General features: G+C 42.5%; 1 protein-coding gene across 1 annotated transcript in view; it reads right to left on the bottom strand.

The window, feature by feature from the left end:
• JAZF1 (JAZF zinc finger 1) overlaps positions 1-18,866 on the bottom strand; it is a 328,459-nt gene extending 309,593 nt beyond the window's left edge. Inside the window, exon 1 of the mRNA XM_081283051.1 lies at positions 18,525-18,866. Coding sequence (XP_081139177.1) covers positions 18,525-18,639 — 115 coding nt within the window. The 5' untranslated portion in view covers positions 18,640-18,866. The remainder of the gene's footprint in view (positions 1-18,524) is intronic.
• Between the last annotated feature and the right edge of the window lie 8,372 nt (positions 18,867-27,238).

Below are 27,238 nucleotides of genomic sequence, written 5' to 3'. Positions count from 1 at the left end.
GCTTGGCCACATGACTTGATTTGGCCAAAGAAATGTTATAGATGTGACATGAACAAAGATCTTAATTAAGTTTTTGTATTTTGGGTTGGCCCTTGTGTTCTGATGGTCCATGATGAGAAAAGCATATCTCTGGCAGTTGCTAGAGGGCTCAGAATGACACATATTAGCACATTTGAGCCCAACCTGCAGCTGATCAGCTGACCAGCAGCCTAGAGAAAAGCCACCCAGCTGAAACCAGCCTTCTAGATCAGGCCAACCATAGACCCTCTGTAGGCCACACAACTTAATGCTTGCTGTTGAAAGTCTCTACTATAGTTGTATACAGAACGTCCCTCAGAGGCCCATGTGTTGGAGAAGTGGTCACCTACCTATGGCACTGTTGGAAGGCGGTGGAGCCTTTATGATGTGGGGCCTAGCAGAAGTTTGGTTGGAGAGGGGGGGGCATGTCCTTGAAGTCGTGATACTGGGACCCTGGGTCTGTCCCCTCTCTCTTTGCTTCCTGGCTGCCATCAGGTAAACAGGCCTCCTCTGCCACACACTCCTGCCATGATGTGCTGTTCTGCCACAGACCCAAAGCAACAGGGCCAAACGACCATGAACTGAATCCCCTAAAACAAACTTTTCCTCATGATAAGTTGATTTATCTCAAGATATTTGTTACTGTGACAGCTATCACAGCCAGTGAGTTTGGGGATAGTGTGTAACAGTCCATGGTGCTCCAGTATCGTGACAATAGCTGACTACTGCACCATAATTTTATATTTATTGGAAAGACTAAATTACAGGTACAAATACCTGCATCTCAGCAAAGCTCACACTCTGACTGTTCCTTTGAATTTCACTGACTGCACAGGCATCCTATCACCCGAACACATCACTTCTCAATTATGTGAGCAAAGATGCTGACAGGTGAAGATGCAGAGTGCAGGTTCATTACCACGGGGAAAAGAATGGCTCGTCCTGACAGTCAAAAATGTACACTAACATCTCCTCATCAGATGCATATGTGGAAGAAGAAACAGTATTTTTCACAATAGAGCAATCATAAATACTACCTTTCAGAATGCAAAAAGGTAGAATAATGTCTTTAGGCTCAGGGTCTACATAATCCCCCCACCCTAGTAACTGTTGTGTCCTTCTATCAATATGTTTTAAGTTACTGCTTTTGAGACATTTCTCTTCTCCTTTCTCCACCCTTCCACAGCCCATCATGCTGTGTACAACCAATAAAATTTATGCAGGATCTCACAAAGCCACTGAAGAAAAATTTTAAAGAAAGCTGTAGGTTCCCAGAGTTTATAAACTGTACCAAACATTATTTTGTATCATGACTAGAGATCATCCTCTTTCTTCTCTCTTGCTTCAAAATAAAATAGCAAATGCTATGTGAACTGCCATGATGTGCTGTTCATCATTATATTAGTTAAAAAATGTTTACTTCAATATAAATTTCAAAAAAATAAATAGCACTTTGGGGCTTAAAAAACAAACCAACCAGACTTAAAAGAACTAGAGTTCCAATTAGGGTTTCCCAGATCCCTCCAGGACTTTGAAGGTGGCAATGGGTCTTTTGAGCTATTTAAATGTTACGAAAAAGCCCAGTGGAAACTAACCATAATGAAGCCACAGGATGTTCCACATCCTTGGTTGGGGCTGGACTTATTTTCACTGTGTGTGGTGACACTGCCTGACACTGGGTGCAAACTCCCCTCCTGTCCCCACTTTCTGCTCTCCTCCTTACTCCCTCTGCTCCTGCCACCAGACACTCCTGCCTCAGGCCCTTGCTGGTCCCTCTGCCTAGAATACTTCTTCCTTCAATGCCTACATGGCTCTTTCAGTCCCCTGTCCACTAAGCCCCTTCAGAGACACCTCCCTCCATCCCGCCTCATCTTTAGACCACCTCTCCTCAAGTAAGCCTTTGTTATGGTTTGGATATGAGGTGTCCCCCAGAAACGCTGCAGGAGGGTTCAAAGGGGAAATGATCGAGTTATGAGAGTCTTAACCCAATCAGTGAATTAATCCCCTAATGGGATTAACTGAGTGGTAACTGGAGGTCAGTGGAGTGTGGCTGCAGGAGGTGGGTCATTCATTGGGAGCGTGGCTTCTTCGGGGTGTAGGTTTATATTTGTCAAGTGGAGAGCTCTCTCTCAGTTTACTGATCATCTTTTGACTGCTTCCCTCTGCCACACTCTTCCACCATGATGTCCTGCCTCACCTTATGCCCCAAGGAATAGTGCTGGGTGTCTGTGGACAGAACATCTGAAACTGTGTACCCCGAAATAAGCTTTTCCTCCTCTACAACTGTGCTGTTGGGGTCTTTTAGTTACGATGGAGAAAAAGCTAACTAAAACCGCCTCCTACCTTCCGTCCTCTCTCTCGCTGGATGGCTGGAAATCATCTTACATATTGTGTTTTGTCGACTTCCCCCATGAGCACAAGGACTTTAATCGTGTGACTCACAACTGTATCCCCATCTTCTAGACAGGGCTTGCACCGTTGGCACTAAATATTTACTATACATGTAAACTAGGGAAGGAGTTTTAAATGTTGCTGCATGGAAAATAAAAAAGTAAGCATTTAATTACTTATTAAGTCAGCATGTTTTTTGACAAAATCTTTCAAAACAAAGAACCCAAGGTGAAGGAGAAGGAAAATAATGAAAGGGGCCCTCAAGAATAAAAAGGTTGAAAATCATGTTCTCAATCAACTACTGCTAAGTCAAATAAGCCTGGACCAGCTGCTTAACTCCAGGATCCCAGCATACTCTACAGGGGAGAACCTGGGGCATCTATTCTATAGGACTGAAAATGACTTCAAGTGATACTGCCAAATAGTGTTTAGGAATGAAGTATTTTAAATATTCTCCATAATAAATAAGCAACCATTGCTACTTGAGTTTCTCAAACAAGGCCTACCCCGGCCTTTCCTGGGAAGCTTCCAGAATCAGAGTCTGTGACATTTCGGAGACTATTATTAAAGAGATGCACAGCATTTAAAGAGGAAGGCATGGCTTTCTATAGCATGTTCTGAAATTCTTCATAAAAGCCCTACAAGTCCTTTCACAATAAATCTTTATAAATAACATATATAAAGTGTCTCCCATTTTTTCATTGCTCAGTTGTTGCAAGGGAAAAAAAAGTGTTTTCTTTTATTTAGTTAAATAAACCTCTCTAGACCTTTGAAATGCCTTTTCTCCTAAACAGAAAATCGTGTTTATCAAATATGGAAGTCATTTTTCTAATCATATGACCTAATGTCTCAAAAACTTATATCTGCAAAAACGATACTAAATTAAGGCCAGTATATTTTGAAGCAGCAAGAATGTGTGTGTGTGGAATATTATAACAGCCCATAGATTCCTAGGACCACTCACTATGACTTCCACAAACACAAACCAAAACTGTGCTACAAGGGAAATCAAAGTCTACCAAAGATCTCCCAGGGGCTGGGGATGTGGCTCAAGCGGTAGCGCGCTCGTCTGGCATGCGTGCGGCCCGGGTTCGATCCTCAGCACCACATACCAACAAAGATGTTGTGTCCGCCGAGAACTAAAAAATAAATATTAAAAAAAAAAAAAAAAAAAACAAAGATCTCCCAGTACGAATGTTCAACCAAAAAAACAGAAACCTACATTGCTATTTTGATTATATTTCTTCCACTGTGTTATGAAAACAAGAAGAGGACAGAAGGGTCTGAAGAGTGAGTGGCAATGGGAACACCACCAACGGATGGTGCGATGGCGTCCGTGTTCTCATCTATGGGGTGCTTCCTGGTTGCCAGGACCTTCATACGCATGCTTTTAACTAATCCTCATAACAGCACTCTGAGATAAGTACTGTTCCCATCTCCACTGGACAGAAGTAGAATTAAAACTAGAGGAATCAAATGACATGGCCCATGACATGTGCCTGGCAGGACTGCAGAGGCAACACCCACAACCGACTCTAGGACAGTCGCCTGCTCAGCAACCCACAGAAGACAACCCCGGGAACTAACTGGGGGCTCCCTTTCCTTCAGAACTCACCATCGATGAGGGATGCGTGTTCTGCCACCCCATTTTACAGATGAAGAAAATGAGGCTCAGAGAGGTTATATAACTAGACAGAAAGAACAAAGCCAGGCTTCCAAGGGAAGCAAACTGGGTGACTCCAGAAGCACTCAGTACGGGGACTGCAGAGGCACAGCTGTCTCTCCCAGGCTTTACACTCATGAGAACCAAGCTGGCCGGTGCTTGGGGCTGTTCTTTCCTCCTTATGAATAAGGAGGCCTGCCTTTGCTCTGCTTCTTCATCCATAGAATCAGCTAGCTGGACTAGCCCACCTCTAAGTTTCCTTCCATATTTTAGGTAAGAGGATGCTCAAATTGTCTGTTGAAGGTGGTTTGCCATAATGAGAACACTCCAGAGAGAGTTTCTGAGTGGTCCTGCTTCTCTCCACCCCCTCAGAGGACAGAAGGCTACTCATTATGATCCAGATGCTCCTAAATACAGGTGCTCCTCCACTGACGCCAGAAAACCCACCATAAGCTGAAGATATTGTTAAGTGGAAAATGGATTTAATCCACCTAATCTACTGGGTCTCACAGCTGCAAGGCACACTGCAGTTCAGTTGTGTCCCCTGGTGATCGCGTGCCTGACTGGCAGCTGTGGCTTGCTCCCCCTGCCCAGCATCCAGAGAGAGAGGATATCACTGCATATCACTTTCCTGGAAAAGATCCAAATTCAGAAATCAAAGTACGGTTTCTACTGAACGTATATCACTTTCACAGTATCACAAAATCAAAAAATTGTAAATCAAACCACAGAAAGTTGGGGACCATGCTTTTAGGATTAAGGCTTTGGAAGTTGGTATACGAGAAAAATTTTAATCATATATATTTCATGTTAAAAACAGTTAAAAACTTTCATGAAGGACAAAGGGAAAATTTAAAACAACAACTATAAGCTACTGTTCTGTCTAATGATACCATCTCTAGTTCATATATTTTTCTGTTGCTGACAGCAACTATCTACAAAGGTGACCCTGCATCCCACCATTTACATGAGCTTCTTCAAAGCACCCGACCTAAAATAATATCTCTACCTAAACACTGTAATAGGGTGGGGAGGCACATTGTTTGGCCTTTAAATTCATCAATATTGCCAGCATTTAAACATAGATTTCACATAAAAATATTAATTCCTAGCTTGTCTCTTTCAACAGAGGCCTAATCTCCAACACAGCAGTAATTGCTTTTTTATGGGAAGCAAGAGCTCTTCAGTTTACCAGAGTCAATTAAACAGAGCTTGGCCACTGGGGACATATACCATACCTGGAGGTATTCTGGTTTGAGATCCTGAGGCCACAAACTCCCCAGTGTGAGCATTTCTACTCTAACTGGACATGAGAAACAGTATAGTATCTTCAGACTTAGGTATTGTCAATGCCTGCCTCCAGCACAACTAAAATCTATAGAACTGAAACCCAAAAAGGTCACACCCCTTTCAAAGCCTGATTCCTTTAGAGAACGCCATAGTCTTTGCTGTGAACTGATGAGATTCAACCCTGGCACAATGTATTAGCATCAACTTCAAGTGTTAAAAACAGACATTTAGTCCAGACCACTCCACTCGGGCCAATTACACTGGAAGTCCTTGGGTGAAGCCCAGGTGTCCTTATTTTCTCCAGGTTTGCCCAAGTGATTCTGAATATGATCTGTGTTGAAACCAGTAGTGTAAACTCTACTGACATAAATGTGACTTGCAAATCATTAAGTCTGACTTCCATGGGCCACAATGAGAATCACTCTTACTACTTTACAATATTCATCAGGTAGTCCCTAAGATGCCATCATCTTCCCAGGGACTGACAAAATATGATTCCTCTATTGTATCGTCTGGAAGGAAGTGCATGCATAACATCTCTTGACCAAAATTCTTGTCTGATGCTTGCATATTTTAACAGCAGATATTTTGCTGTGGGCCCCTCAAAGTGCTGAAGTGAAGCCAACATATAAAAAGGACTTTCCAATCCAGGCAGAATATTGAGACACATTAGTTGAAATCACACATCTTCAACCATTTGGCTGAGCTGGTGCCAAACACCAGATGTCTAGTGTTAGAAAGATCCTACTAAAGATGCACTTGGCATATTTATAAAATCTAAACTATCTCCAGGTTACATGTGGGCTACAAAACACCTGTGTGACTAGGACGAGTCTTAGTTCCAGTGCACCAGCCCATCCGGTTCCTAAACACAGTGAGATTAGTTCAAGGAGTAAAGTAGAGACATGGAGAATGCTCATCTGCAATTGCAGAGGCAAAGGTTTTCTGTACCATGTGATCAGTTTTCTGTACCATGTGACACTGAAACTTCAGAAACCCCCATTTTCTTCATGTGACATTTGATACCCAAAGCAGCATCAGCGTAATTCATGCTCACTCAAGCTTATTACCATAATGCTCAGTTGACTTAAACTGTACAAATCTGTGAGATTCCTGGTTTTGCCATTACCTCTATCATTCTGCCACATACGGAGAACCAGGAGACTAAATTAGCAGTCAAGACACTTTTACTGAATGAGTTAGATCACAACAAGGTGCTTTGGTTTTAAGCCCAGATGTTTAAATCATACTCTTGAATGTTGAGAGCCACAGCCGAGTTGGGATGGCGCCTGGCATTTTGCCAGAAGGAGTGGTTGAGAGGTGATGCCAGTGAGCCATTAAGATGATGATAATTAAGTTAAGCTGTGTATAATTGCTGTGACTGGATGATGCTGGATTGAAATTGGTTCTGTATTCAGTTGTATATAGACCCCTGCTGTGGCATTGGGTGGCTCCTGCTGCCTCCTGCGCCTGCGCTGCTTTTGAGTTCTTGCAGAGTTCCTGTTGAGTTCTCATGGAGCCCTGTTGAGGGCTGGGAGAGTTCCCAGGGAGTGCGCGTGGAGGCCGATGAGAGTTCAGGCAATAAAGTAGTTCCTGTTTGAACCTACAAGTGCCTCCTGGCGGCTCGGTTATTTTGTGCCCAGCCAGACTGTGGCACTTGAACTAGCTATTTTAGGTATGGTGATAGAGTGACCTGACCCAAAGTGTGCCCTCCCTTTGGATGCTACCAGTGAAGCATCTGCAGGAAGGGCTCTAAACACAGGGCAAGAGCACCCAGATTTTTCTGTTCTGAACTCACACCGTTGACACCTGGGTCCCAATGATACCGCTGTCGACCGGTGACGAGTCCTTGCTTCCCCGATGTTGAAGAATAACACCAAAGAAGCACGCCGAGGCAAGGTCAGAGGAGAAATTAGAAGTTTATTAAAGGACAGCAGAAAAGACTTCTCCCGGAGGAAGAAGGGGACCCAAGAGGTGGAATCCGAGGAAGGGCTGTTGTCTCCCCTTTTTATAGTTTTGGTGATGGAATGTAGGTTGAAAGGCCCGAGGGGTGGGACACTTCTTTGTGATGGGCTATCTTTAAGTTTGCTGGGGGCTGTTCATTAACACTTCTTTGAGGTGGACTTTGGCCTAGGGCCTTTTCGGGACTTCGTCATCATTCCATGAATTGTCCTGTGTTTTCCCTGAGTCATTCCCAGCATGGCCTCCATTTTAGATTTCACTCGGTATTAGACCCGATTTACCTAACTACACTGACTACCTAACTTTAAATCTGGCTTCACCAATATATCTCATTGGTCCAAATTAACTTATTTTGGTGTGGGGAGGGCGAGTTTGGGGGGTTAAACCCAGGGTCACTCAACCACTAAGCCATATCCCTAGCCCCTTTTGTGTTTTTAGACAGGGTCTTGCTAAGTTGCTTAGGGCCTCGCCAAATTGCTGAGTCTGGCTTTGAACTTACAATCTTCCTGCCTCTGCCTCCCAAGTCACTGGAATTACAGGCGTGTGCCTCTGCACTTGGCTGCTACAAAGCAATTTTTTTAAATGCAGGGCATAAGCATAATGATTTTAATTTTGAAGATCTAAAGGAAAGAGAAGTTTGTGTGTGCAGATAGGGTTGGGTACTAGGTTTGTCAGGAGTCCCAACGCCCCAAACAAATATCAGGGAATGTGAGAAAACTAGCTAGCATTTTTAGACAATCAGGGACTATAAGCATTTTAGAATCAGTATGTCATTGTTTTCATTGTTCTTACTGTAATAATGGTATGCTCCTGAGTTCCCCAGCCTGCTTAGGGTTTTCTTTCTTGAAACATTCGGGAGTGTTTCCTACCAGAAAGCGCCATCAAAATATTTCCCCCACTATTCAAAGGGTTCCTATACAAAAAAGAACCACAGGAAGTCCAGTCTTTCCATCCTAGGACATTTAGGTGGGGGAAGAGCCTTCTATTAAAATGCAAAAATCAGTCAGGCACAGTGGTAAGCACCTGGGGACTCTCCCAGCTACTCAAGAGGCTGAGGCAGCAGGATTGCTTGAGGCCACCCAGGGAAACAGAGAGATCCTGAAGCAAACATCTTGGTCGTGTAAAACATTACAATTTAGGCTATAAAGGACAAGTTCTCAGTATGGGAGGTGGAGGACACCTGACTCTTGCTCCCTTTTACATTTAACCTTGGGGCTAGTTATTTGGTCCACGTCCTTGTGTCCTCCTATATCAAATGGGACTAGTACTGCACAGTGCATGTGAAAAACAACTCACCAGTAGGAGATTAATATTTATTGTGTATCTTACACAAATAAGACTGTCAGTGCTGCCTATAAGGTCCTTGCTTAGTATCTGGAAGGCCATCTTAAGTGACAGCCTCCACTTTAAGGAAAAAAAGTTTCGCTTTCCCACCCAAGGTTTTTGAGAAAGGCTCACCACTCCCTCAGTCCAACCCAACCCTTAACCACCCTCATTAGGACCCGCCAGGCTCTGACTCCTGAGCCTCCCCCATAAAAGTCCCAGAACCCAAGCCGTTTTGCCTCCCTCTGCTATAAAGATGGCCTTTATTTGTTAACTCTGACAAATAAACTCTCTGTGTATCTCTGCCTGGTCTCCGTCTTTCATTTCTCTCTTACCCGTCTCTTATTCCTCACTTTCTCTTCACTGCCCAAATTTGAAAAGATGAAAGTTGATGGGATCAGGATTCAAAATCTAGTTCTGGGTACTTCAGCCCAAGCCTCCGCCACGCTGCCTCCTGCCTCCTTTAGGTCAGATGCCCTGGCAAGGAAGAGGAAGAGGACATGCTCCTGTCCTGGCACCGTGGAGGTTGTTTAGGGGTCAGCATGTTCTAGGCAAGCGAACACTGTAAGTAAGACAAGAAGTAATTTAACTGAGCTTCATGATATCCTCAACCTGGAAAAGGACAAAGTTCTCTTTCCAAGTGTAAATATAAAAAAGGTTGATTTTCTTTTAAATCTCCATATTTTATAAGGCCTTTGTCAAATTTCCTTAATATAAACTATCCCAAACTAAATGCATAACTTGTATTTCTCTGTATGCCACAAACATTCAAATCCATAAATTCCTCTCTCTATAGGCACACATCCAGAGAATAATAGGTGCAGAGGTGCTTTCCATAGCCCACAGTTAGCTTTGTATCTTACCCTTTTCACAGTGCAAAGGTATAGCTCAGGTTTTACTTTCATTCCATTTCCATTTGTGAAAACACTTCTGGAGGAAGAGGACAGGAAGAGGATAGACCCTGTCCTCCAGGAAGGAGCTGAGTTTTGGGGGGGATAGTCACAGCACATAGTGTAAGGCACACTCACTGGGTACATCCACAGGCAGGCACCACAGGACAAAAGGAGGACTGATTATAATAATGACATTTATTGAGATGGAACAAATTTTATGTCCTGAAGGAAAATATTTGTTTTATAATCATACCAAGATAAACATTCTAGCTCATCTTTCACTAAGTGAGCCATTACCACTAGTACGGGAGCATATTTAACTGCAAATTGGAAAACAGCCCTTTTAGGATGTGGTAATGTCTATCTCATAGCCACGCTGTGAGGGTAAATCAAATACTACATGAAAAGTCTCCAGCACTAAGGACTCCCCAACTAGGATTTCAGGGAATGGATGCAAGTTTTATAGGGTCTGCAGCTTTAGACCCTCTTCATGAGGAAAAAAAAAAAAAAAAGCACTAGAAAACACAAAGTTTTATACAAGCTGGAATTACCCGAACATCACAAAGCTAAAATCCAGAAAAAGAATCCATACATGTATTAATTAACTGCCCCACACACTGCTATAAATACCTCTTTGGAGCTGTCCATTCTGATGAATGTCTCAATGGAAATGATTTATATTAGTGTTCACATTCTATAGGGTGAAAAGACAATTTAGTCTTCCCTCAAGCATGGGTGATCAAATTTTATTTTTAATTATTGATAATTTAGAAAACAGTGCTTTCTTAGTAACTCCATATAAATTTTCATAATTGTCAAAATCATATACACTTCTATTAATTTTCTTTCACCTTAGAGTAAAAAATTCAGGGTATTTCAAGTTTTCTTCTACTAACTCTAAGCATTCTTTGTATTCATGATACTCATTAGAACAATTTGTTGTTACTATTTTTTGGTGTTATCAATATAAATTCATGGCAAATGAACAAGACACATTCATAGAATTACCATTTTAAAACGGTGCATTTGTAACTGTATATTTGTGTCACTGAATATATTCCTAAAAGAAGACAGCTCATACTGACTACATTTAGGTAAGAACTGAATCCTCCACTAAGAATTTTATACATTCACAGACAAGCTTCCAGTTCCCTATATTTCAAGCCAGATTCCCCAGGGCAGATGTCCTAGTTCAGGTTGATCCTGCAATGCTACTTCTGACCTGTGCCTTTGTGTATGGACTCCAAATGGGCTGGCATAATGGGTGGTATTTTAAGAAGTGATTCCTACCCCAGAATGGCTAAGGATAATGTAACTAGACACAGAGATGAACTATGGCCATCATCCCACCAAATTCAAAACTAAATATGTCCCCAGTTCAACTTCCCCTTAGCTGTATCTCAAAAATACTCTCAACTCCAATATCATCAAACCCACAGAGAAATGTAACAGAAGGGAAGTCGGAGAGGAGAACGATGGTATTAAAATATTTCTTTTTCAAATTTTACAAGTTATGACCCTGTGAATGAATCGCTACATACACAGGACTCCTCCAGAGACTCCTCCTCTGCACCTATTATTCTCTGGGTGTGTGCATATGTAAAGAGTATTTATGGGGCTGGGGATGTGGCTCAAGGGGTAGCGCGCCCACCTCGCATGCGTGCGGCCCGGGTTCGATCCCCAGCACCACATACCAACAAAGATGTTGTATCCACTGATAACTAGAAAATAAATATTGAAATTCTCTCTCTCTCTCAAAAAAAAAAAAAGAGTATTTATGGATTTGAATGTTTGTGGCATACAAAGAAATACAAGTTACACATTTAGTTTGGGATAGTTTATATTAAGGAAATTTGAAAAAGGCCTTATAAAATGTGGAGATTTAAAAGGAAATACTGGGTGGGCCCTAGCAATATATTTTAAAATGGCAAACAATGTTTTATATTAGGGAGGGGCCCTGGGGCTTGAGCTTCATTGGCTTCACAATAAATTTGTCCTTGAGGTCCCTATTATTATTCATCATTTACCTTGTACATTCATGTCCGGTCTCTCCAAATAAATTTCAACTCCTTGGAGACAGGAAGCACTATGTTAAGTACTGGCATAGAAGAAATACTCAGTGAAGACTACCATACATATTTCTGAGAGAAAGGGAGAAGGAGCAAGAGGGGGGAGGAACATAAATCTATATCTCTACACACATATATTCATATATACACATACATACATATATGCATATAGATATTATACACATATGAAAATGTATGTGGCATATATACACACATCACTTATTACATATTATATGCGGTAGTCTTCCCTTATTTGGAGTTTTACTTTCCATGGTTTCAATTACTCAGTCAATTTCAGTCCAAAAATATTAAACTGACAATTCTAATAATAAGCAATTCATAAGTTTTAAATTATATGCCATTCTGGGTAGTATGATAAAATCATGCATGATCCTGCCCAGGGTGTGAATCATCTTTGTGTCCAGTGTATCGATGCAGTAATAGTACTAATAATAGTACCCACCTACTAGTCCCTTAGTATCCAGTTCAACTGTCTAGGTACCACAGTGCTTATTTTACTTAATCCATAAGTCCCAAGTTTTTAATTCTGCAAATATAATATATATTCAAATATTATTTTGTAATTACTATAAGTGGTATATTTGTTGTTCAATTTAAGTTTTTATAATTGCTCCACATTTGGATTGATGGAACAAAATGGGTTTATAATTGGGCTGAGGTTGTGGCTTAGTGGTAGAATGCTCGCCTAAGCATGCTTGAGATACTGAGTTCGATCCTCAGCACCACATAAATGTAAAATAAAGATATTTTGTCCACTTAAAACTAAAAAATAAATATTTTTTTTTTTTATAAATGGGCTTATAATGGCCCCAAAGTATAAGAATTGTGATGCTGGCAAGTCAGATCATACATGCTTTCTTTGTGTGAAAAGGTGAAAATTCACAAATAAGGAAAGAAAGAAAATAACATTCTAGAACTGATAAAAAAATTGAGAAGAAATAAAAAAGAAATTCTTGGTAGTTTTTACAGAATTTAACAGCCATAGTGCATGTTAAAACAGAAAAGGCATTAAATTTGTATAGATGAAGGACATGAACTGAAAATATGTTCCAAATGATGGCAACATATAGGAAAAACCAAAGCAGATGGATGGATGGATGGATGGATGGATGGATAGAAATGGTTTCAGGCATCCACTAGGGATCCTGGAATGTGTCTCCCACAGAGACAGCAACTACTGTATGTGCCATTACATGCATATGTAAATATACTATATATATATATATAACCTATATATGGATTATATATTATATACAGTACTCCCCCCCATTGTCCCCCTCCTTATAAATTATATACATGATACCAAAGAAACAGTGACTATCTCAGCATTAATAATCTGGTATCAAGACCTTATCCAGTCAAGGACATCCATCTCGGGAGAAAGACCCTATGATATAGCCTGGCAGCAATGAACAGCGCTTCCTTTACAAGGCCAATGGGTGAGCCAGGCAAGGGAAACTAGCCATCAGGAGACTGTCAATGTTCTTTGGTGTTGGGCAGAAAGTCTACAGTTAGTGACCCACGAAGGGTCCCTTCGACTTCTGCCAAAGTGGAGAAAGAGTTATTGGAAAGACTTCATCCTTAAAGTGAATATCCATTAATCTGGTCCCTGCTTGCAGCTAGGCTTTAAAAATAAAACATGGTGAAGACTACTGCAGCATTCCAGTTCTTATTGTATGGGGCAAACATAATTTGATTTAAACTGATTCAGCATATGAAATGAAAGATACGTGAACAAAAAATACAACAAATTTCTGACATTTTATTTTAACCAGGTCAATATGCAACTAATTTATCACCTATTAGATTATCATGAAACAAAATATGTGTGCAATCCAGCAAATATTGTTCAGTATCCAGAACATGTCTGTACTGTCAAGATATGAAGGCAGGGGCAAGGAGAGGATGATTGAGAAATGGGAGGCACAGAACAAAAACTAGAACAGATTCTAACAGATTCAGCGGCACTGTCTTCTGTCTCTCAGCCCTCAGTCTACAAGGCCTTTGGCTTCCAAATAGTCCTAGGAAAGCCCCTCACATCAAGTGTTACCAGCCAGCTCCAGCCTCAAGGCAGCTTCACTGTCACCAACAGGGAAGAATTGGGATCTCTGAAAACAGCTGTCAATTTGCATTGCCAGAACTGTCTAGGTAAGAGAGGGCTACAAAATATGTGAATTCTAAAGGAGACTATTTTCTGAAGAATACAGAGGCTTTGGTCCACCCAGTCAGTTGCAAGCCAAGTTTTAGGGTTGACACATTTCAGTTACATGTCAGAAAACTGTACACTAAAGGAAAACAATCACAAGTTCATGAAATTTGTGAGACAGAATGTTTGAAAGGGCTGTTTTCTAAAGGGTGAGCTGACTGTTCACAGATGAGAAATGAGCAGAGAAATTACTGAAGACGTTTTGTAGATGGCAATGAAATTTTAGATCCAGGGTTCCCACGTGCATTTCAAACCTCCCCTGGCTCTGGATCTGGGCCCTTCTTGGGAAGGAAAGGAGGGAGCAATGGGGGAGGGGGATCCAGCTGCCAAGCCACAGGGTACAAGCAGAGAGCAGGCAGGCAGCAACAAGCCTTTCATTCACTCATTTATTTATTCATTCAGTCATTCCTTCTCCCCACAGGAAAGGTCCTCAGGGGAACGTACTCATAGGCAAAGGCACACAGTGTCTCTTTCTAGTCCTGGGGTTTTTTCAAATAAATTCAGGCCACAAGGAAAAGCCATGATGGAAGCCACTGGCCTTGACACCACTTTCCAAGTCCACAGTGGGGAAGCCCTTTACCAGAGTCTAAAGTGCCTCTGGCCACACTGTCTGGACCTGGATGCTCCACAGATGTCACTGCTAACTCCCACACCTCTTTCAAGGTTTGAGCCAATATCAGCTTGTGAGAACAAGGCCTATCCTGAGAAACCTATCTAAAATTCCAACATTTCTTTCTCCCAATCTATCTTACCTTGCTCTAACTTTCCTCTTTTCTGTATCACTACCTTCCCACATACTTTATCATTATTTCAAATGGTTATTGTCTCCCTCCCTCAACTAGAATGTAATATCTCTGAAGAACTGGGATCTTTATTTCCTTCACCAAAAATATCAAGTTCCTAGAACTGTACCTGATAGTAAGTATTCAATATAGATTATCACAGAAATTCAAAATTCAGAATTACTTTTACAAATTATTTCATAGCAGTGAGATTCAGGCATTTCATATGTCTGGGGCATGACCTTCAGTGCTAACTTTAGTGCTATTGGTGTTTCTAAGATTCCTGGTAACCGGTTTAACTATCTAGGATGTTCATGCTAAGAGTTTCTACAAACTCAAGTATCTACTTACAATGAGAAGCAAACAATCACCGACCAGCTTTTCCCGTCTCCAGGAAACAGCGCCAGGGTTATGAATTGATAGCAAAGCTGGTGGAGAAGCACTTCACAGTTGCAGGGCTGTGGGATTTCTAGGCAACTTAAGTGGGGTGTGGGGGAGGGTTTCAGTTGGGATACTTGGGTTGTTCATTGAGACAGTTGCTCCAGTACTGAATCAGCAATGAGACGTAAGGGAAAAAAAATAGGATCATGAGTACAGCACTCTTCCAAGAAGAAAAATAGATTAAAAAAAAAAAAAAAAAAGGATGGTCTCCAAAGCCCCCAATCCGTGTTCCTTATGGGAAGAGAAAAACAGTTAAAAACAATGTGCTGGGATATAGCTCAGGTGCTAGAGTTCATGTTTGTCTATGTGAGAGCTTAGGTACAATCCCCAGAACCACAAAAATAAGCACTTAATAGATTTGGATTAAACATGATAGTTATAATGAAAACTATAGGTCTTGGGAAAAAAAATCTATTAAGTGAGACACATGCCAGAGTACCCATAAACCTTCATTTCATGATTGCTTAAGGGTTCTGACTAGTGGCTAAATAGTAGTAACCCAGAAAATCCTAAGATGAAACTATTACCTAAATAATAAGACCTTTGAATAAAAGCAGATTAACATACATCTCTTAGTTGTCTCTTAATGAATCTTTTTAATGTAGCTACTGGCTAACAAAGACATGAAATCAGTAAATAAATTATTAATAAAATAACTAATTATTTCCAATGAAATCAGTAAATCAATTATTAATAAAGTAACTAATTATTTCCAAAAAATGTATAGATGGAATCACAAACAATAAATAGCATATAAAAATAAGTGAATATACCTTTCACAGAGTACCTTATATATTTTCACTTGTATCTTCATCAAAAGCATATTTATAAGTATATTTTATATGATGCTACCTACTAATCAGGATGTTTTTATGCTTCACAAAATTAATTCCTACTTCTTTCTGTATACAGGGCTGCCTTTGAGAATCATGGCCTTCTTCTCAGCAGAAGTACACAACAATTTATATGACTCTGTTTAATCTGGGAATTTCAAGCATTTGTTAATTTTAACATTTTCTTTTCATAAAGTTTGATGGTTCAAACTATTTCCAGAGTATGGTAATTGTTAGGCAATTGCCACACAATTTGCCTAAGTCATAACCATTGTTATAAACATAATTTTCCAATATTTTCATCATTAAAAGATAAACACTAGTCCTTTGAGAGTGAGATACCATTATGTAAAAGTTGAGTTTTAGGAAATTTATGAATCTTTAACGGTCTTAAAAAATGTTTGCACAATATTGAGACAATTTCTGCAAACATAAAAAAATCTTTTATAATTTGCCCACAATTAAGTCTTAAAACCTCTGATTACAAACTAAATCCTCAAGAGAGATAATTGTCTTTAACACATTTTAATAATTTATATTTTCTTTTAATCAGTCCAACTAGACCAGCAATTATTATTGGGTAAAATTATTACTCAGCTTACACAAATTCTCCTTTATCCTGATACAACTGTTAATGAGAATGGGTGAGGCAGGCAAAGACAGTTTTCCACAGACCAGGAGATATTATTTACTTATATTATTTACACATATTTATATAATTCAAATTTATAGTATTTATATTTATTGTTTTCCATCTATTATTGGGAGTAAGAGAAGGTATGGGAACTAACAAAATTTCGACTGAAGCTTTGAATTATGGGAGTTTTAAATTTATTTTAAGCCAACCATCATGAAAAACCTGATTTATATTCTCAAGCACATTCACTTAGGACTATCCAATCATGATATGAATCAGCAAATTTGTTACTCCATTCAACTGCTTTTAAGACTCCCAAAACTAGAGAGTCTAGTTCTTCAGCGATGCTTTTATTAAAAAGAGATGGAAGAAGCTATGGCACGAATGTTTTGGAACTTGGAAAGTTTCAAAACCTGGACAATTACTCATCAGAATTACCTGTTCATTTTGTGAACATGTTCCATGATTATTTCCCATTTTGGATAGCCCATTAAAACCCATTCCAAACAAGCATTCAGAGCTTATTAAGAACCCACTGTGTGCAAAGAGTATTATAGGAAAGGAGCAGAAGGCTCTGCCTCATTTTATTCATGCACAAATACACAGCAGTCGTGATTTATTCTCTCAACTTTGTAGAAACGTGAGCTGCATCCACATGGCTGAATCCATGGCATTCATTTGGGCTTCCTGGGGCAATTTGCAGGTCCTCCGGATTACAGAGCCCGCTGAGGCATCAAGCGCCCCCTTCACCTTCCTGCCCACACAGGACAATTTGCGCACGCTGGACACACCTTCCGCAGGTGGCTAGATCGCCAGAGCAAGAAGAACCTGACCCATCTCCCTTCATAGGGGCTCGGGATAGAAGTGTGGAAATGTGTGCAAGGACTTCTGAGAATCAGACGACTTGTTGAAAGGTCCCTGGGTCCTGGGCGTTAAGGGAAACCCGCCGCCCCGCGGGGCGTTCCCGTCCCCGCTCCGCCTGCGTCCCTGGCGCCCGGGCAAAGCGCAGGCCGCCGCTGATCCCCAGGCGCAGCCAGCGCACCTCGGGCCTAGAACTATTTGAAATGCAAATCGCAGAGCCAAGGCGCATTTAAATGCCCGGCTGCCGGCCCCGGGGACTGCTCTACAGCGGACGCAGTCGTAAGGGCCTCGGGGGTGCCCGGGCCCCTGGGTGTTGGGCGCGGCCAGCGGGCGCACCCGGAACCTCAGCCCGCAGCGCCCCGGCGTCCGCGCCAGGCCGGTGCAGGAGAGGGCGCCCAGGGCCCCGGGGCCCGCGTTTCCCCGGCCCGCTCTGCCGCCACCCGGGAAGAGGGCGAGCGCCGGGTCCTCCGCCAGCCCGTGGCCGCCGGCCCCGGCCCCCTCCCGACGCACCACACCTAGCAACCGGCGCTGACAGGACGCAGTGGCGGCGGCGGTGGGAGGAGGAAGCGGAATGGCTGCCGCGGTGGAGCCACCCCCACCCCCCCTCCCACCTCCCAGCGGCTGCAGCCGCCGCCGAGCCCTGACAGCTCGAGCCGGGGCGGAAGCAGCAGGCGGCGTGCAGCGCCCGCCCCCCGCACCCCCGACACCCCGGGCCGCTCGGACCACCCGGGCCAACTAACTCCGCGCGCCTGCCCAGCGCCTGCCGCCGCGCCCTGCGCCCCCTCCCTCGGCGCCCGGCCCCGCCGCCGCATCCCCGCCGCCCCGCCGCGGCGCACCCCCACTCCCACCACTTCGCAGCCCGCGTGCACGCCCCTCGGAGTCCCCCGGCCCGCCCGCTGCACCTCGGGGCGCCCGCCCCCTCCCCCACCAGAGCCTGCTCCCCGCCCCCCTCCCCCGCACCTAGCGCCTCTGCATCCCGCCACCCCCAGCCCCGGGACTCGCACACACCCTCCCCGCCCTGCCGCCGCCTCCCTCCCTCTCTGCCTCCCGGCCACCCCTGGCCATTCTGGGGCTTGTCGCCTGGGCAAGAGTTTCCGCGCGCCCGGCACCCCCGCCCACCCCCGGGTCATTTACCGATGTGGTTGTCCTCGATGTGCTCGATGAGGTCTGCCAGGGTGGGGAAGTGGAGTCCGCAGCCCCCGAATCGGCAGGTATTGGAGAAGAAGGAGGCGGCGGCGATGCCTGTCATGGTGCTACATCGAGAGCCCCCCTGGTGTCGGCTCTGCGAGCGCCGGGCGGGCGGAGGGAGGGAGGGAGGCCGGGTGGGGTGAGGAGAGGAGGGGCTGGGGGAGGGGGGGAGAGGCGGGGTGAGGGGAGAGGAGAGGACGGGACGGAGGGAGAGGGGGCGAGAGAGATGGAAGGAGAGCGAGGAGCCACCGGGAGGCAGAGGGGAGGCGGCAGCGGCGGCGTTGTCGGGAGCGGCGCGGGGAGGGTGGGGGTGGGGGAGGCCGCCGCAGCTGGGAGGAGGGACCAGGGCGCAAGGCTACAGCTGTGCGGTCCCAACCTTCCGCTCCCGGACCGAGGCCTCACCTGGCTGCGCCTGCCACCAACTTTTATCTCCCTAGGCCTGCCCTTCACAGTCTGTCATACATGCAATCTATTTGGAGCCTCTTCGGGTTATGTATATTACATGCTTAATAGATCCATACCTATTAATTACACATACTTCCCTGCCATAAGCACCCAGGGAGTTACCAGGCCCCTGTAATGGACATTTGTTTGCACTTGGCCACCTGTCTGGGTGTGACACTGACATTCTCAGGAGACCCAGGAAAGGTAATTGTGTGCACCTTATTCTTTAAACCTAAAAAAAAAAAAAAAAAGTCCATATTCTCTAGAGGTTTGTACTAATTGATTTTAATGAAGCTTCCCCCTAGGCCAGAAGAAATTCTTAGCTTTATTTAAATTTCAAAATAGAGTGCTTGGTTGTCAAGTGCATTTGCCTGCTTTTTACATGTGTACCACGTTTGTCCTATCCCTTTCTCCTTAGGGAAAACAAAACCCCAAATAATTTTATTACCCCAAAATACAGTACACCACACACCCACTACCTGTCTCAGATCTGGTGATTAAACCATCTCTGTTTCTGCCCCCGAAGAAAGGACAGTGTATTGGTTAAGGCTAAAAGTGGCAATTGAGGCAAGGGACATATTTATTCCTCGATGAAAAGTAAAATTTCACGAATCAATCAAGATTATGCCATCCCATGAGCATTTAAACCATAACATTGACCAGTTAAGCCCTTTAAGTTGAATTTTGCAGTTTCTCTGAAAAGCCAGCATTTTGCTAAGAATCAATTACCTTGTCCCCACCCCCACTACACCCCCAGTTGCAGTAACATTTTTACCTGTACAGTGTGTGCTTCACCAGTAGCACTTTTCCACCTAAGGAACATTGTGCATTATCAGCAATTTAATATCCAAAAATGCAGATTATCAATATATGCATCCAGAATTTAGCATTTTTCCTTAGGACAAATTTCATTTACCTTCTGGTGCAGATACATACAGAAGTAGTATTCCCCCTTCCATAAACTGTATGCAACTCTAGTGGTATTTCTAATAATAGAATTGCTAAGGCCTTTCATGTAAGTGTATGTAATATTTCTGTCACTGCAAAAGTTTTACAATCTGTCTGTCACAGAAATTGAAGCTGAGTTCCCTCACCTCTTCTGGCCCTTCACAACTATCTTCCAGCTCACAAGGTGATGCACTTACTAAGATGAGAGCTGGATTGGGTGGGGCTGGGGCAGTGTGCTGTTCAAGTTCATTTTGGTGCCAAGAATGGTTTCCTGGACCCAAGTGAGAGTGGGGGCAGGGCTTGGGTGGGCCTGATAATGAGCCAGGGACCCTGTTGGCAGGAGATTGGGGCCAAGGCCAGACAAGGGTGTAAAGAACAGGAATTAGAATTCTAGATCTTGAATTAGAATTTTGGCAGCTGTGTAGTACATTCAGCTGCCCAGTTTGGGAAGGCCTTCAGCTGAGAGCAGGCAGAATATCTGGCAGACACAGACTATACTGAGTGGCATGGAATGCAATGCAAAGACGTTAGCCAAAAATGGTGCCAAAGCAGCCTCCCCTAGAGATGAGTGATAAGCCTCCTTCCCACTCTGCAGCATCTGGGGAACATCCAGAGTTTTGAAGAAGTGGCAACTCTGCCTTCTGGAAGAAAAAAAAAACTGTCTATATGACAACTTTATATCCAGAAAGAATGTGGAGAAACATAGAGGTGGTTCAGGCAAGGGAGCTTAGAGATGGAAAGTGCTGGAAATGTGTAGGTTAAAGAATGAAGGAAGGGGCCTGAGTTTCACTAATGCCTAGCTCTCCACTACCTCTGATCTCCAGTACTTCCTATCATGAGGTTCTATTTCCTAAAATGAAAGTTTAGTAAGCCAAGTTCAACAAATTCACTTAACAAAGTGAATCAAGATTTTGATTTTTAAGACCTGAAATTATTTTCTTGACATTAGGAAAATATAGTTTGTAAGGAATCAATTTATTTTTCCGGAAATAACCAATCCTACTAATTTTCATACATGAATGGAGCTTTGCTTATATGGCATTTTGCTCATATTATTATTATTATTATTAATAGTAGTGTGATCTGCACACTCTATTTTGAGCCCTCTTATGAGATATATGATCATGATCTTTTCAATCTGGAAGATATTCATGACTTTGGAGCCCCTGATTTTGTATATGTGGTAAACTGAGGCCAGAGGCAGCATCAAGTTCTTCCTCACAGTGCATTCAGTAAGACTTTAATATAGACAGTAAAAGGACCAAGATAGAGTAACCACAGGCAAACTTTCACAAAATTGCTTTATAATGACATGCTTACCTTTGTGTACTTACATTTAAAAATGTTTGTTTCAAAGGTGTCCCTTTAGATAAAGTCAACATCTAGGCTATAAAAATATGTAAAACAAATATTTAACCTGTTACTTCCAAGAGAAAGTGATGACTGATGTATCTCTGTGCTTGGAAAAACATTATGTCTTATTTGGGGAGTAAAAATATCTCAAAGGAAAGGGCAGTGAGGAGTCAGAAAGATATAATAGCCATAGAGTAGAAGCATTCACTGGATTTAAGACCCTTTTCCTTGGAAACCTTGCCTCTCCCTGGAGAATTGCGCCTCCTGCTGTGTAGGCCCAGAGAAAGTATGGATGTCTAGTGGTACCATAAAATGCTACTTAGCATTATAGATGATTTGGAATCCAAGGTCATTCTCCCCAAATCTAGCATGGCCAGAGCCTGTGCTCATTATGGGGCAGCTCCTGGGAGGACCAATTTGGTGGTATAATGAAGCCAACCGAAGCCACCAAAAGATTCTGCTTTATGTAGCTGTCTATCCTCCACATACGGATTCCATCAATTTCAGGATACACTGATGATCAAAACTATGCACTTGTGGGCTGGGGTTGTGGCTCAGTGCTAGAGTGCTTGCCTAGCACCTGTAAGGCACTGGATTCAATCCTCAATACCACATGAAAATAAATAAATAAAGGTATTGGGTCCATCTATAACTAAAAATTTTTTTAAAAAAACAAAACAAAAAGACTGCACTTTCTGTGTCCTGTGTGATCATCTGTTAGTGTGACTAGAGGATCTGAATGAGCATTGGATTCTATTTTGAATCTAACTCTCTGCACTGCCTTCCATTATAGATTTCTGTGAATTTGTAGGTTTTTCCCAAGTCTCTCTTAAGGTCTTTTCAGGTTTACTAGCTATAAACATTCTTCTAAGTGGTTTGGGTCCTTCCTTTTACTACTGCCATCGTGTAAAATGAGCAGATCATGAGCCTAAGTCTTCTCCAGCTCCTGAGGTGTGTGACCACCTATAACAACGTATGACTCTCCCCATCTCTTGAAGACCAGGCTGTCACTTCCACTGATAGCAACTTTTGTCTCAGGGATATTTCCTTTAGACCCCACCTTATTCCAAAGAGGACAATGTCTATTCCAGATTTTCCTGTTTAATATCTTGCAATCAAGTCCTCAAGGTCTTGGTATTGATTTTATTCCAGCTGAAAAATGAATCAGCTTCACCTGTACTTTGGTGATGAATTCTCATTTTGTCCCCCAGTCTTATTTTGTCTAGGATTGGGGATTGACTTTAGAATGAGTAATGGAAGTTCTTTTGTGGGTCACCACAAGTGAACAGTAAGCATTATTCTTTGGCTCTCTACCTGTTTGCTGCCACCCTACTGATAACAAAACACACACAGACATGCACACACCTGCATGCACACACACACAATGATTGCATTCGTTTCTAGTTTCTTGCAGGATTTCTTCAGAATTAAATTTGCAAACTACACAGCTAATGACCACGGTTCTAATTGAATATTCTGGGTAAGTAGTCTCTCTGCTGCCATGTGACCCAATGCCACCCACATGTTAACTCCAAATCTGACCGGAACCACTACCTGTCAAGCCAGCCCAGCCTGAAGTTTAAAATAAGGTTCATAAGAGCAGCCAAGCAACTGCTATTTCATTCGTTCCTTTAACAAACCTTGGTTGCACCTCTAGGCAAGGCTCCTATTGCACAAATACAGCAGACTTTATTAATGTAGACAGTTGCAGGAACTGTGAGCCCAGGATTTGTGCAACCCAGCAGTCCTCATCCACTGTGCAAGACACAAGGGCTACAATTTGGATATGACATGTATGTACAATGAAATGGAGTCAGTAAAGCACCAATGTTATGAAAGTCTGCACAATCTTTTCGCCCAAAGGAATGTCCATAGATATTCCTGATGCTCACCTAGCAGTGTAGTGTAGAGGACTTCTATCCTTCCAAAGACTGCTACCACCTTTTGTGTCTTGGCTTTCTGAGATTTCACCATCTCCCACTATTGCAATCCACTTCCTCCAGGACTCAGACAAGTGTTAATGGAGGAGGAGCTAGAAGATCAAAATGGGCACAGTGCTCCATGATCTCATCTGCCTTGCTTGAATCCCTTAGGGGTAACTTTGATTTTCAGAATAAGCTTCCTCCTCTCCAGTGGCCTTCAAAATTTGGTTTAGGTAGAAGCCTCCAAGCCTTAGGGAGAAGCCTCCCAGCCTGCAGTTTCCCCACCTGTTGACAGATTAAGATGGAAAGAGCAATTTTAGTTTTCAAAGGGTACTCACTTTCCCATGCACAGACCACCTTGCCCTTGACTGTGCTGTAGAGCCTACCAGGAACATTCTTCATAACTCTTGCCCTTTGGCTCCACCAAACTCATTTCAGCAACTCAGCGGGTCACCTCCTCTAGGAGCCCTCCCTATATCCTGCCTGTTCTTCCTTCCCTGCTGAGCTGGATGCTGCTCATCTATGTCCCAGGAAAGTTCTCTCTTCCTTAGATTTTGATTGTGGGCTTACTGGTCTTTCTTCTCCTTTAGACCAGTGCTTCCCAAATCTTTTTGATCAAGAATTCCATCAATAAGAAAATTTGAACTTTCATCAATGTTTATTTTTATTTATAAACTATATACAGACACCACTTTTCATATATAGTATATATTTGAAGATATATAAATATATTTGTTCATATATATATAATAAGTATATATATATATATAATAAGTATGTATATATATATATATATATATATATATATATATATATATATACTTATTTTTTTAATGGTTGACTTTTGTTAAACACAGACACCGAAGGTCTGATATTTTTGTCCCATGCCTCAGATTGCTGTCTGCCCAAATCCTTGGGTGACTGCCTTCTTCCTCAGAGCACGTGGCACATGACCATTCTTCCTTGAGAAAGGAGGTTATTTTCATTGTCCCTGCACATGGTGCTCAATAAAAGCTGTACTGGGATATAGCTCAGCATTGTGATAAGGTGGTGTGCTGAGATTTCAGTTTTCAATGCTCAAGCAATTTCTAACAATTTGTTACTGTTCTTCTCTTATGCAGCATCAATGAAAGATAGTCTTCAGTCATCTCAGCTTGGATAGATTACAACTGTTATTCCTTCCCATGATTGCAGTCCAACCTTTGATGAGACCTTTTTTAAGGTCTAGTACCATGTCACCCTGCTGGGCTCATAACAGTCACATTCTAAGTGTTTGTCTCATTCGTTTTGATAGGGCTGATTTCCTAGTCTCTGCTGATGCAGAAGAAGCTGCCCAACTGGGCAGAGAGAGGTAGAGGGGCATTCAGCCATGATGAGAGATGTGACGCCAGCTCCCCTTTTGTGGACTGACTAGGAGGATAACTTCCACTTTTACAGACATTCAAGTTCACTATGATTATTTTGAATAACAATTGGCACTCTTCATTGAGGGCTTACAACCATGCTAGGTCTTGGACCAGATGCCTTCACATAAAGCAGCTTTTAAGCCCTGTGAGGTGGACAAATGTTGTTATGCCCAAACAGTAGATGAGAAAAAACAAAAACCCAGGGGAAGAAGGTAACATGCTGCTAGTCTTTGAGCTAATACGTGATGGGACTAGGATTTGAACTCATGTCTGTCTGACTCCAGAGCCTGACTCTTCACTTAATATCCATGCTTGAATTTGTGGATTGTGGAACATTTTTTTTCTCCCCCCTTGAATCAAGGGAAGAAGTTGGCTCTTTGCACAGGTAGGATCATGCTTATGTAAATCACAAATACTAAAATGGAGGGGAAAATGCATTTTTGCCAAATGCACTTAGGTGAGGATAAAAAGTATCAGGATGGGGTATTGATGATGGAGAGGTTATGGGGTCTCCATCAGGAATTGAGACTCTTGGCTTATCTTTTTCCCTTTCTTTTTGCTTTGCTGTTGCCACATATTGAAGACTTCGTCACCATCCTAGGAGGTGGGGATTAGTGGAAGTAATTAGAGGAGTATGCCTGCCCCTTGAAGGGGTTATTGGGACCCCATGCCTCTTCTCTTCTTCCTGGACACCACTAGCTGAGCAGCTTCCTCCACCATGGTGTGCTGCCTCACTACAGTAGCCCAAATAGGCTAGCTGAACATGGACCAGAACCTCCAAAACTGTGAGCCAGAATAAACCTTCCCCCTTTCTAGGTGGATTATCTCAGGTATTTTGTTACAGAAATGGAAAGCTGACTAATACAAATACCTTATTTTAAAACTAAACTTTATCAGGAAGTAAGACTTTTAAAAGATAACCTTTGTTTTGTTCTTCAGCCAGTTCTTGACCTTACCTTCACTCAGTGCCTTCCTACTATTGCTTTCAGACTGGAGTTAGGAACATAGGTATCACCTATCATGGGGAATGGTGATTCGTTTTGCTTTTGTCATCTCTTTGTCATTATCTCAGTCCTGTAGTACTATAATCATGTTGCTTGTCGGCCAGTTGTTTGATGTACTCATCCTATCTGTTACAGTTTTAGTTCCCGGAGTCATCGAACAAACCATCCCACTGAACGCCATCTCAGAGGGCTCTGCAGCTCCATCCCTTTTTTTCCAGAGCTAGATTTAAGTGGAGGCTACTCTTGCCTTCCAGAAAACAGACCCAGATTCTAGTAACTTCATTAGGAAGGACTTTTCTCCTTGTTTTTGTAACTAATAACTTGACCTTTTTAGGATTTTCATTTCATTATGTGTTTTCCAAGATAAATGCTTGATTCTTTTCTCTCTTGCCTTATATATTTAATGAGTTTTTTATTTTTTTATCTTAGAGGTCTCAAACCCAGAAATCTTAAGGGTCAGGTAGAAGAAGTGGTGAAAGAACAGGGGTGTGTGTGGTCATGTATGTATTGTGTGAGTGGCAGGAGTCAGTGGTGCACTAGAGACAACTCTTCTCTGAAGACATTGGAAGGCAAAAAAGCTGCATCTGCAGCCCAACTCTGACCCTGGTGCCCATCAGTTTGCAACCTAACCTTCCATGCCACAAGTGCAAAAATTAGATCATTCTCATGCCACAACAGTCGGATTTCTCATCATCACAAGATTAGATGCAATCTAATTCCTAGTGCGAATAATTCAGAGAGGCCCTTTGCCCCTTAAACAGATCTAAAAGTTGACTTCAGAGGGAAGAAATAGATAAGGACTATCTTCCAGGATTTAACAGTTCTTAGTTCTCAATACCTTTCCATATTTCCCAAAGCAGATCAGAATCATAAGAAAATTAACTTTCACCAAACTGAGGATATTAACATTCCAATTTATCTAAAATGAATGCTATGAAAGATAATATTTGTGTGTACCTTTTCCCCCACATCCTTGCCAACATTTATTATTGCTTGTATTTTTTTGGGGGGGGTACCAGGGATAGAACTCAGGGGCACTCACCCACTGAGCCACATCCCCAGCCCTATTTTGTATTTTATTTAGAGACATAGTCTCACTGAGTTGCTTAGTGCCTCGCTTTTGCTGAGGCTGGCTTTGAACTCGTGATCCTCCTGTCTCAGCCTCCTAAACTGCTGGGATTACAGGCGTGCACCACCACGCCCCGCTGAGAATTGCCATTCTGATAATTGCCATTCTGACTGGGTGAGATGAAATCTTACAGTAGTTTTGATTTGCATTTCTCTAATTATTAAAGATGTTGAACTTTTTTTTCATATAATTGTTGATTGATTGTATTTCTTCAGTGAAGTGTCTGTTGAGTCCCTTAGCCCATTTATTGATTGAGGTATTTGTTTTATTGGTGTTAAGTTTTTTGGCTTTTTATACGTCCTGGAGATTAATGCTCTATCTGAGGTACATGTGGTAAAGATGTTCCCCCATTCTATAGGCTCTCTCTTCATGTTATTGTTTCCTTTCCTGAAAAGAAGCTTTTTAGTTTGAGTCCATCCCACTAATTGAGGCTTGATTATACTTCTTGAGCTTT

This window comes from Spermophilus citellus, assembly GCF_964194105.1.
Source record: "Spermophilus citellus genome assembly, chromosome: 3".
Classification (NCBI taxonomy): Eukaryota; Metazoa; Chordata; class Mammalia; order Rodentia; family Sciuridae; genus Spermophilus; species Spermophilus citellus.
This window is presented reverse-complemented; position numbering and strand designations above follow the sequence as displayed.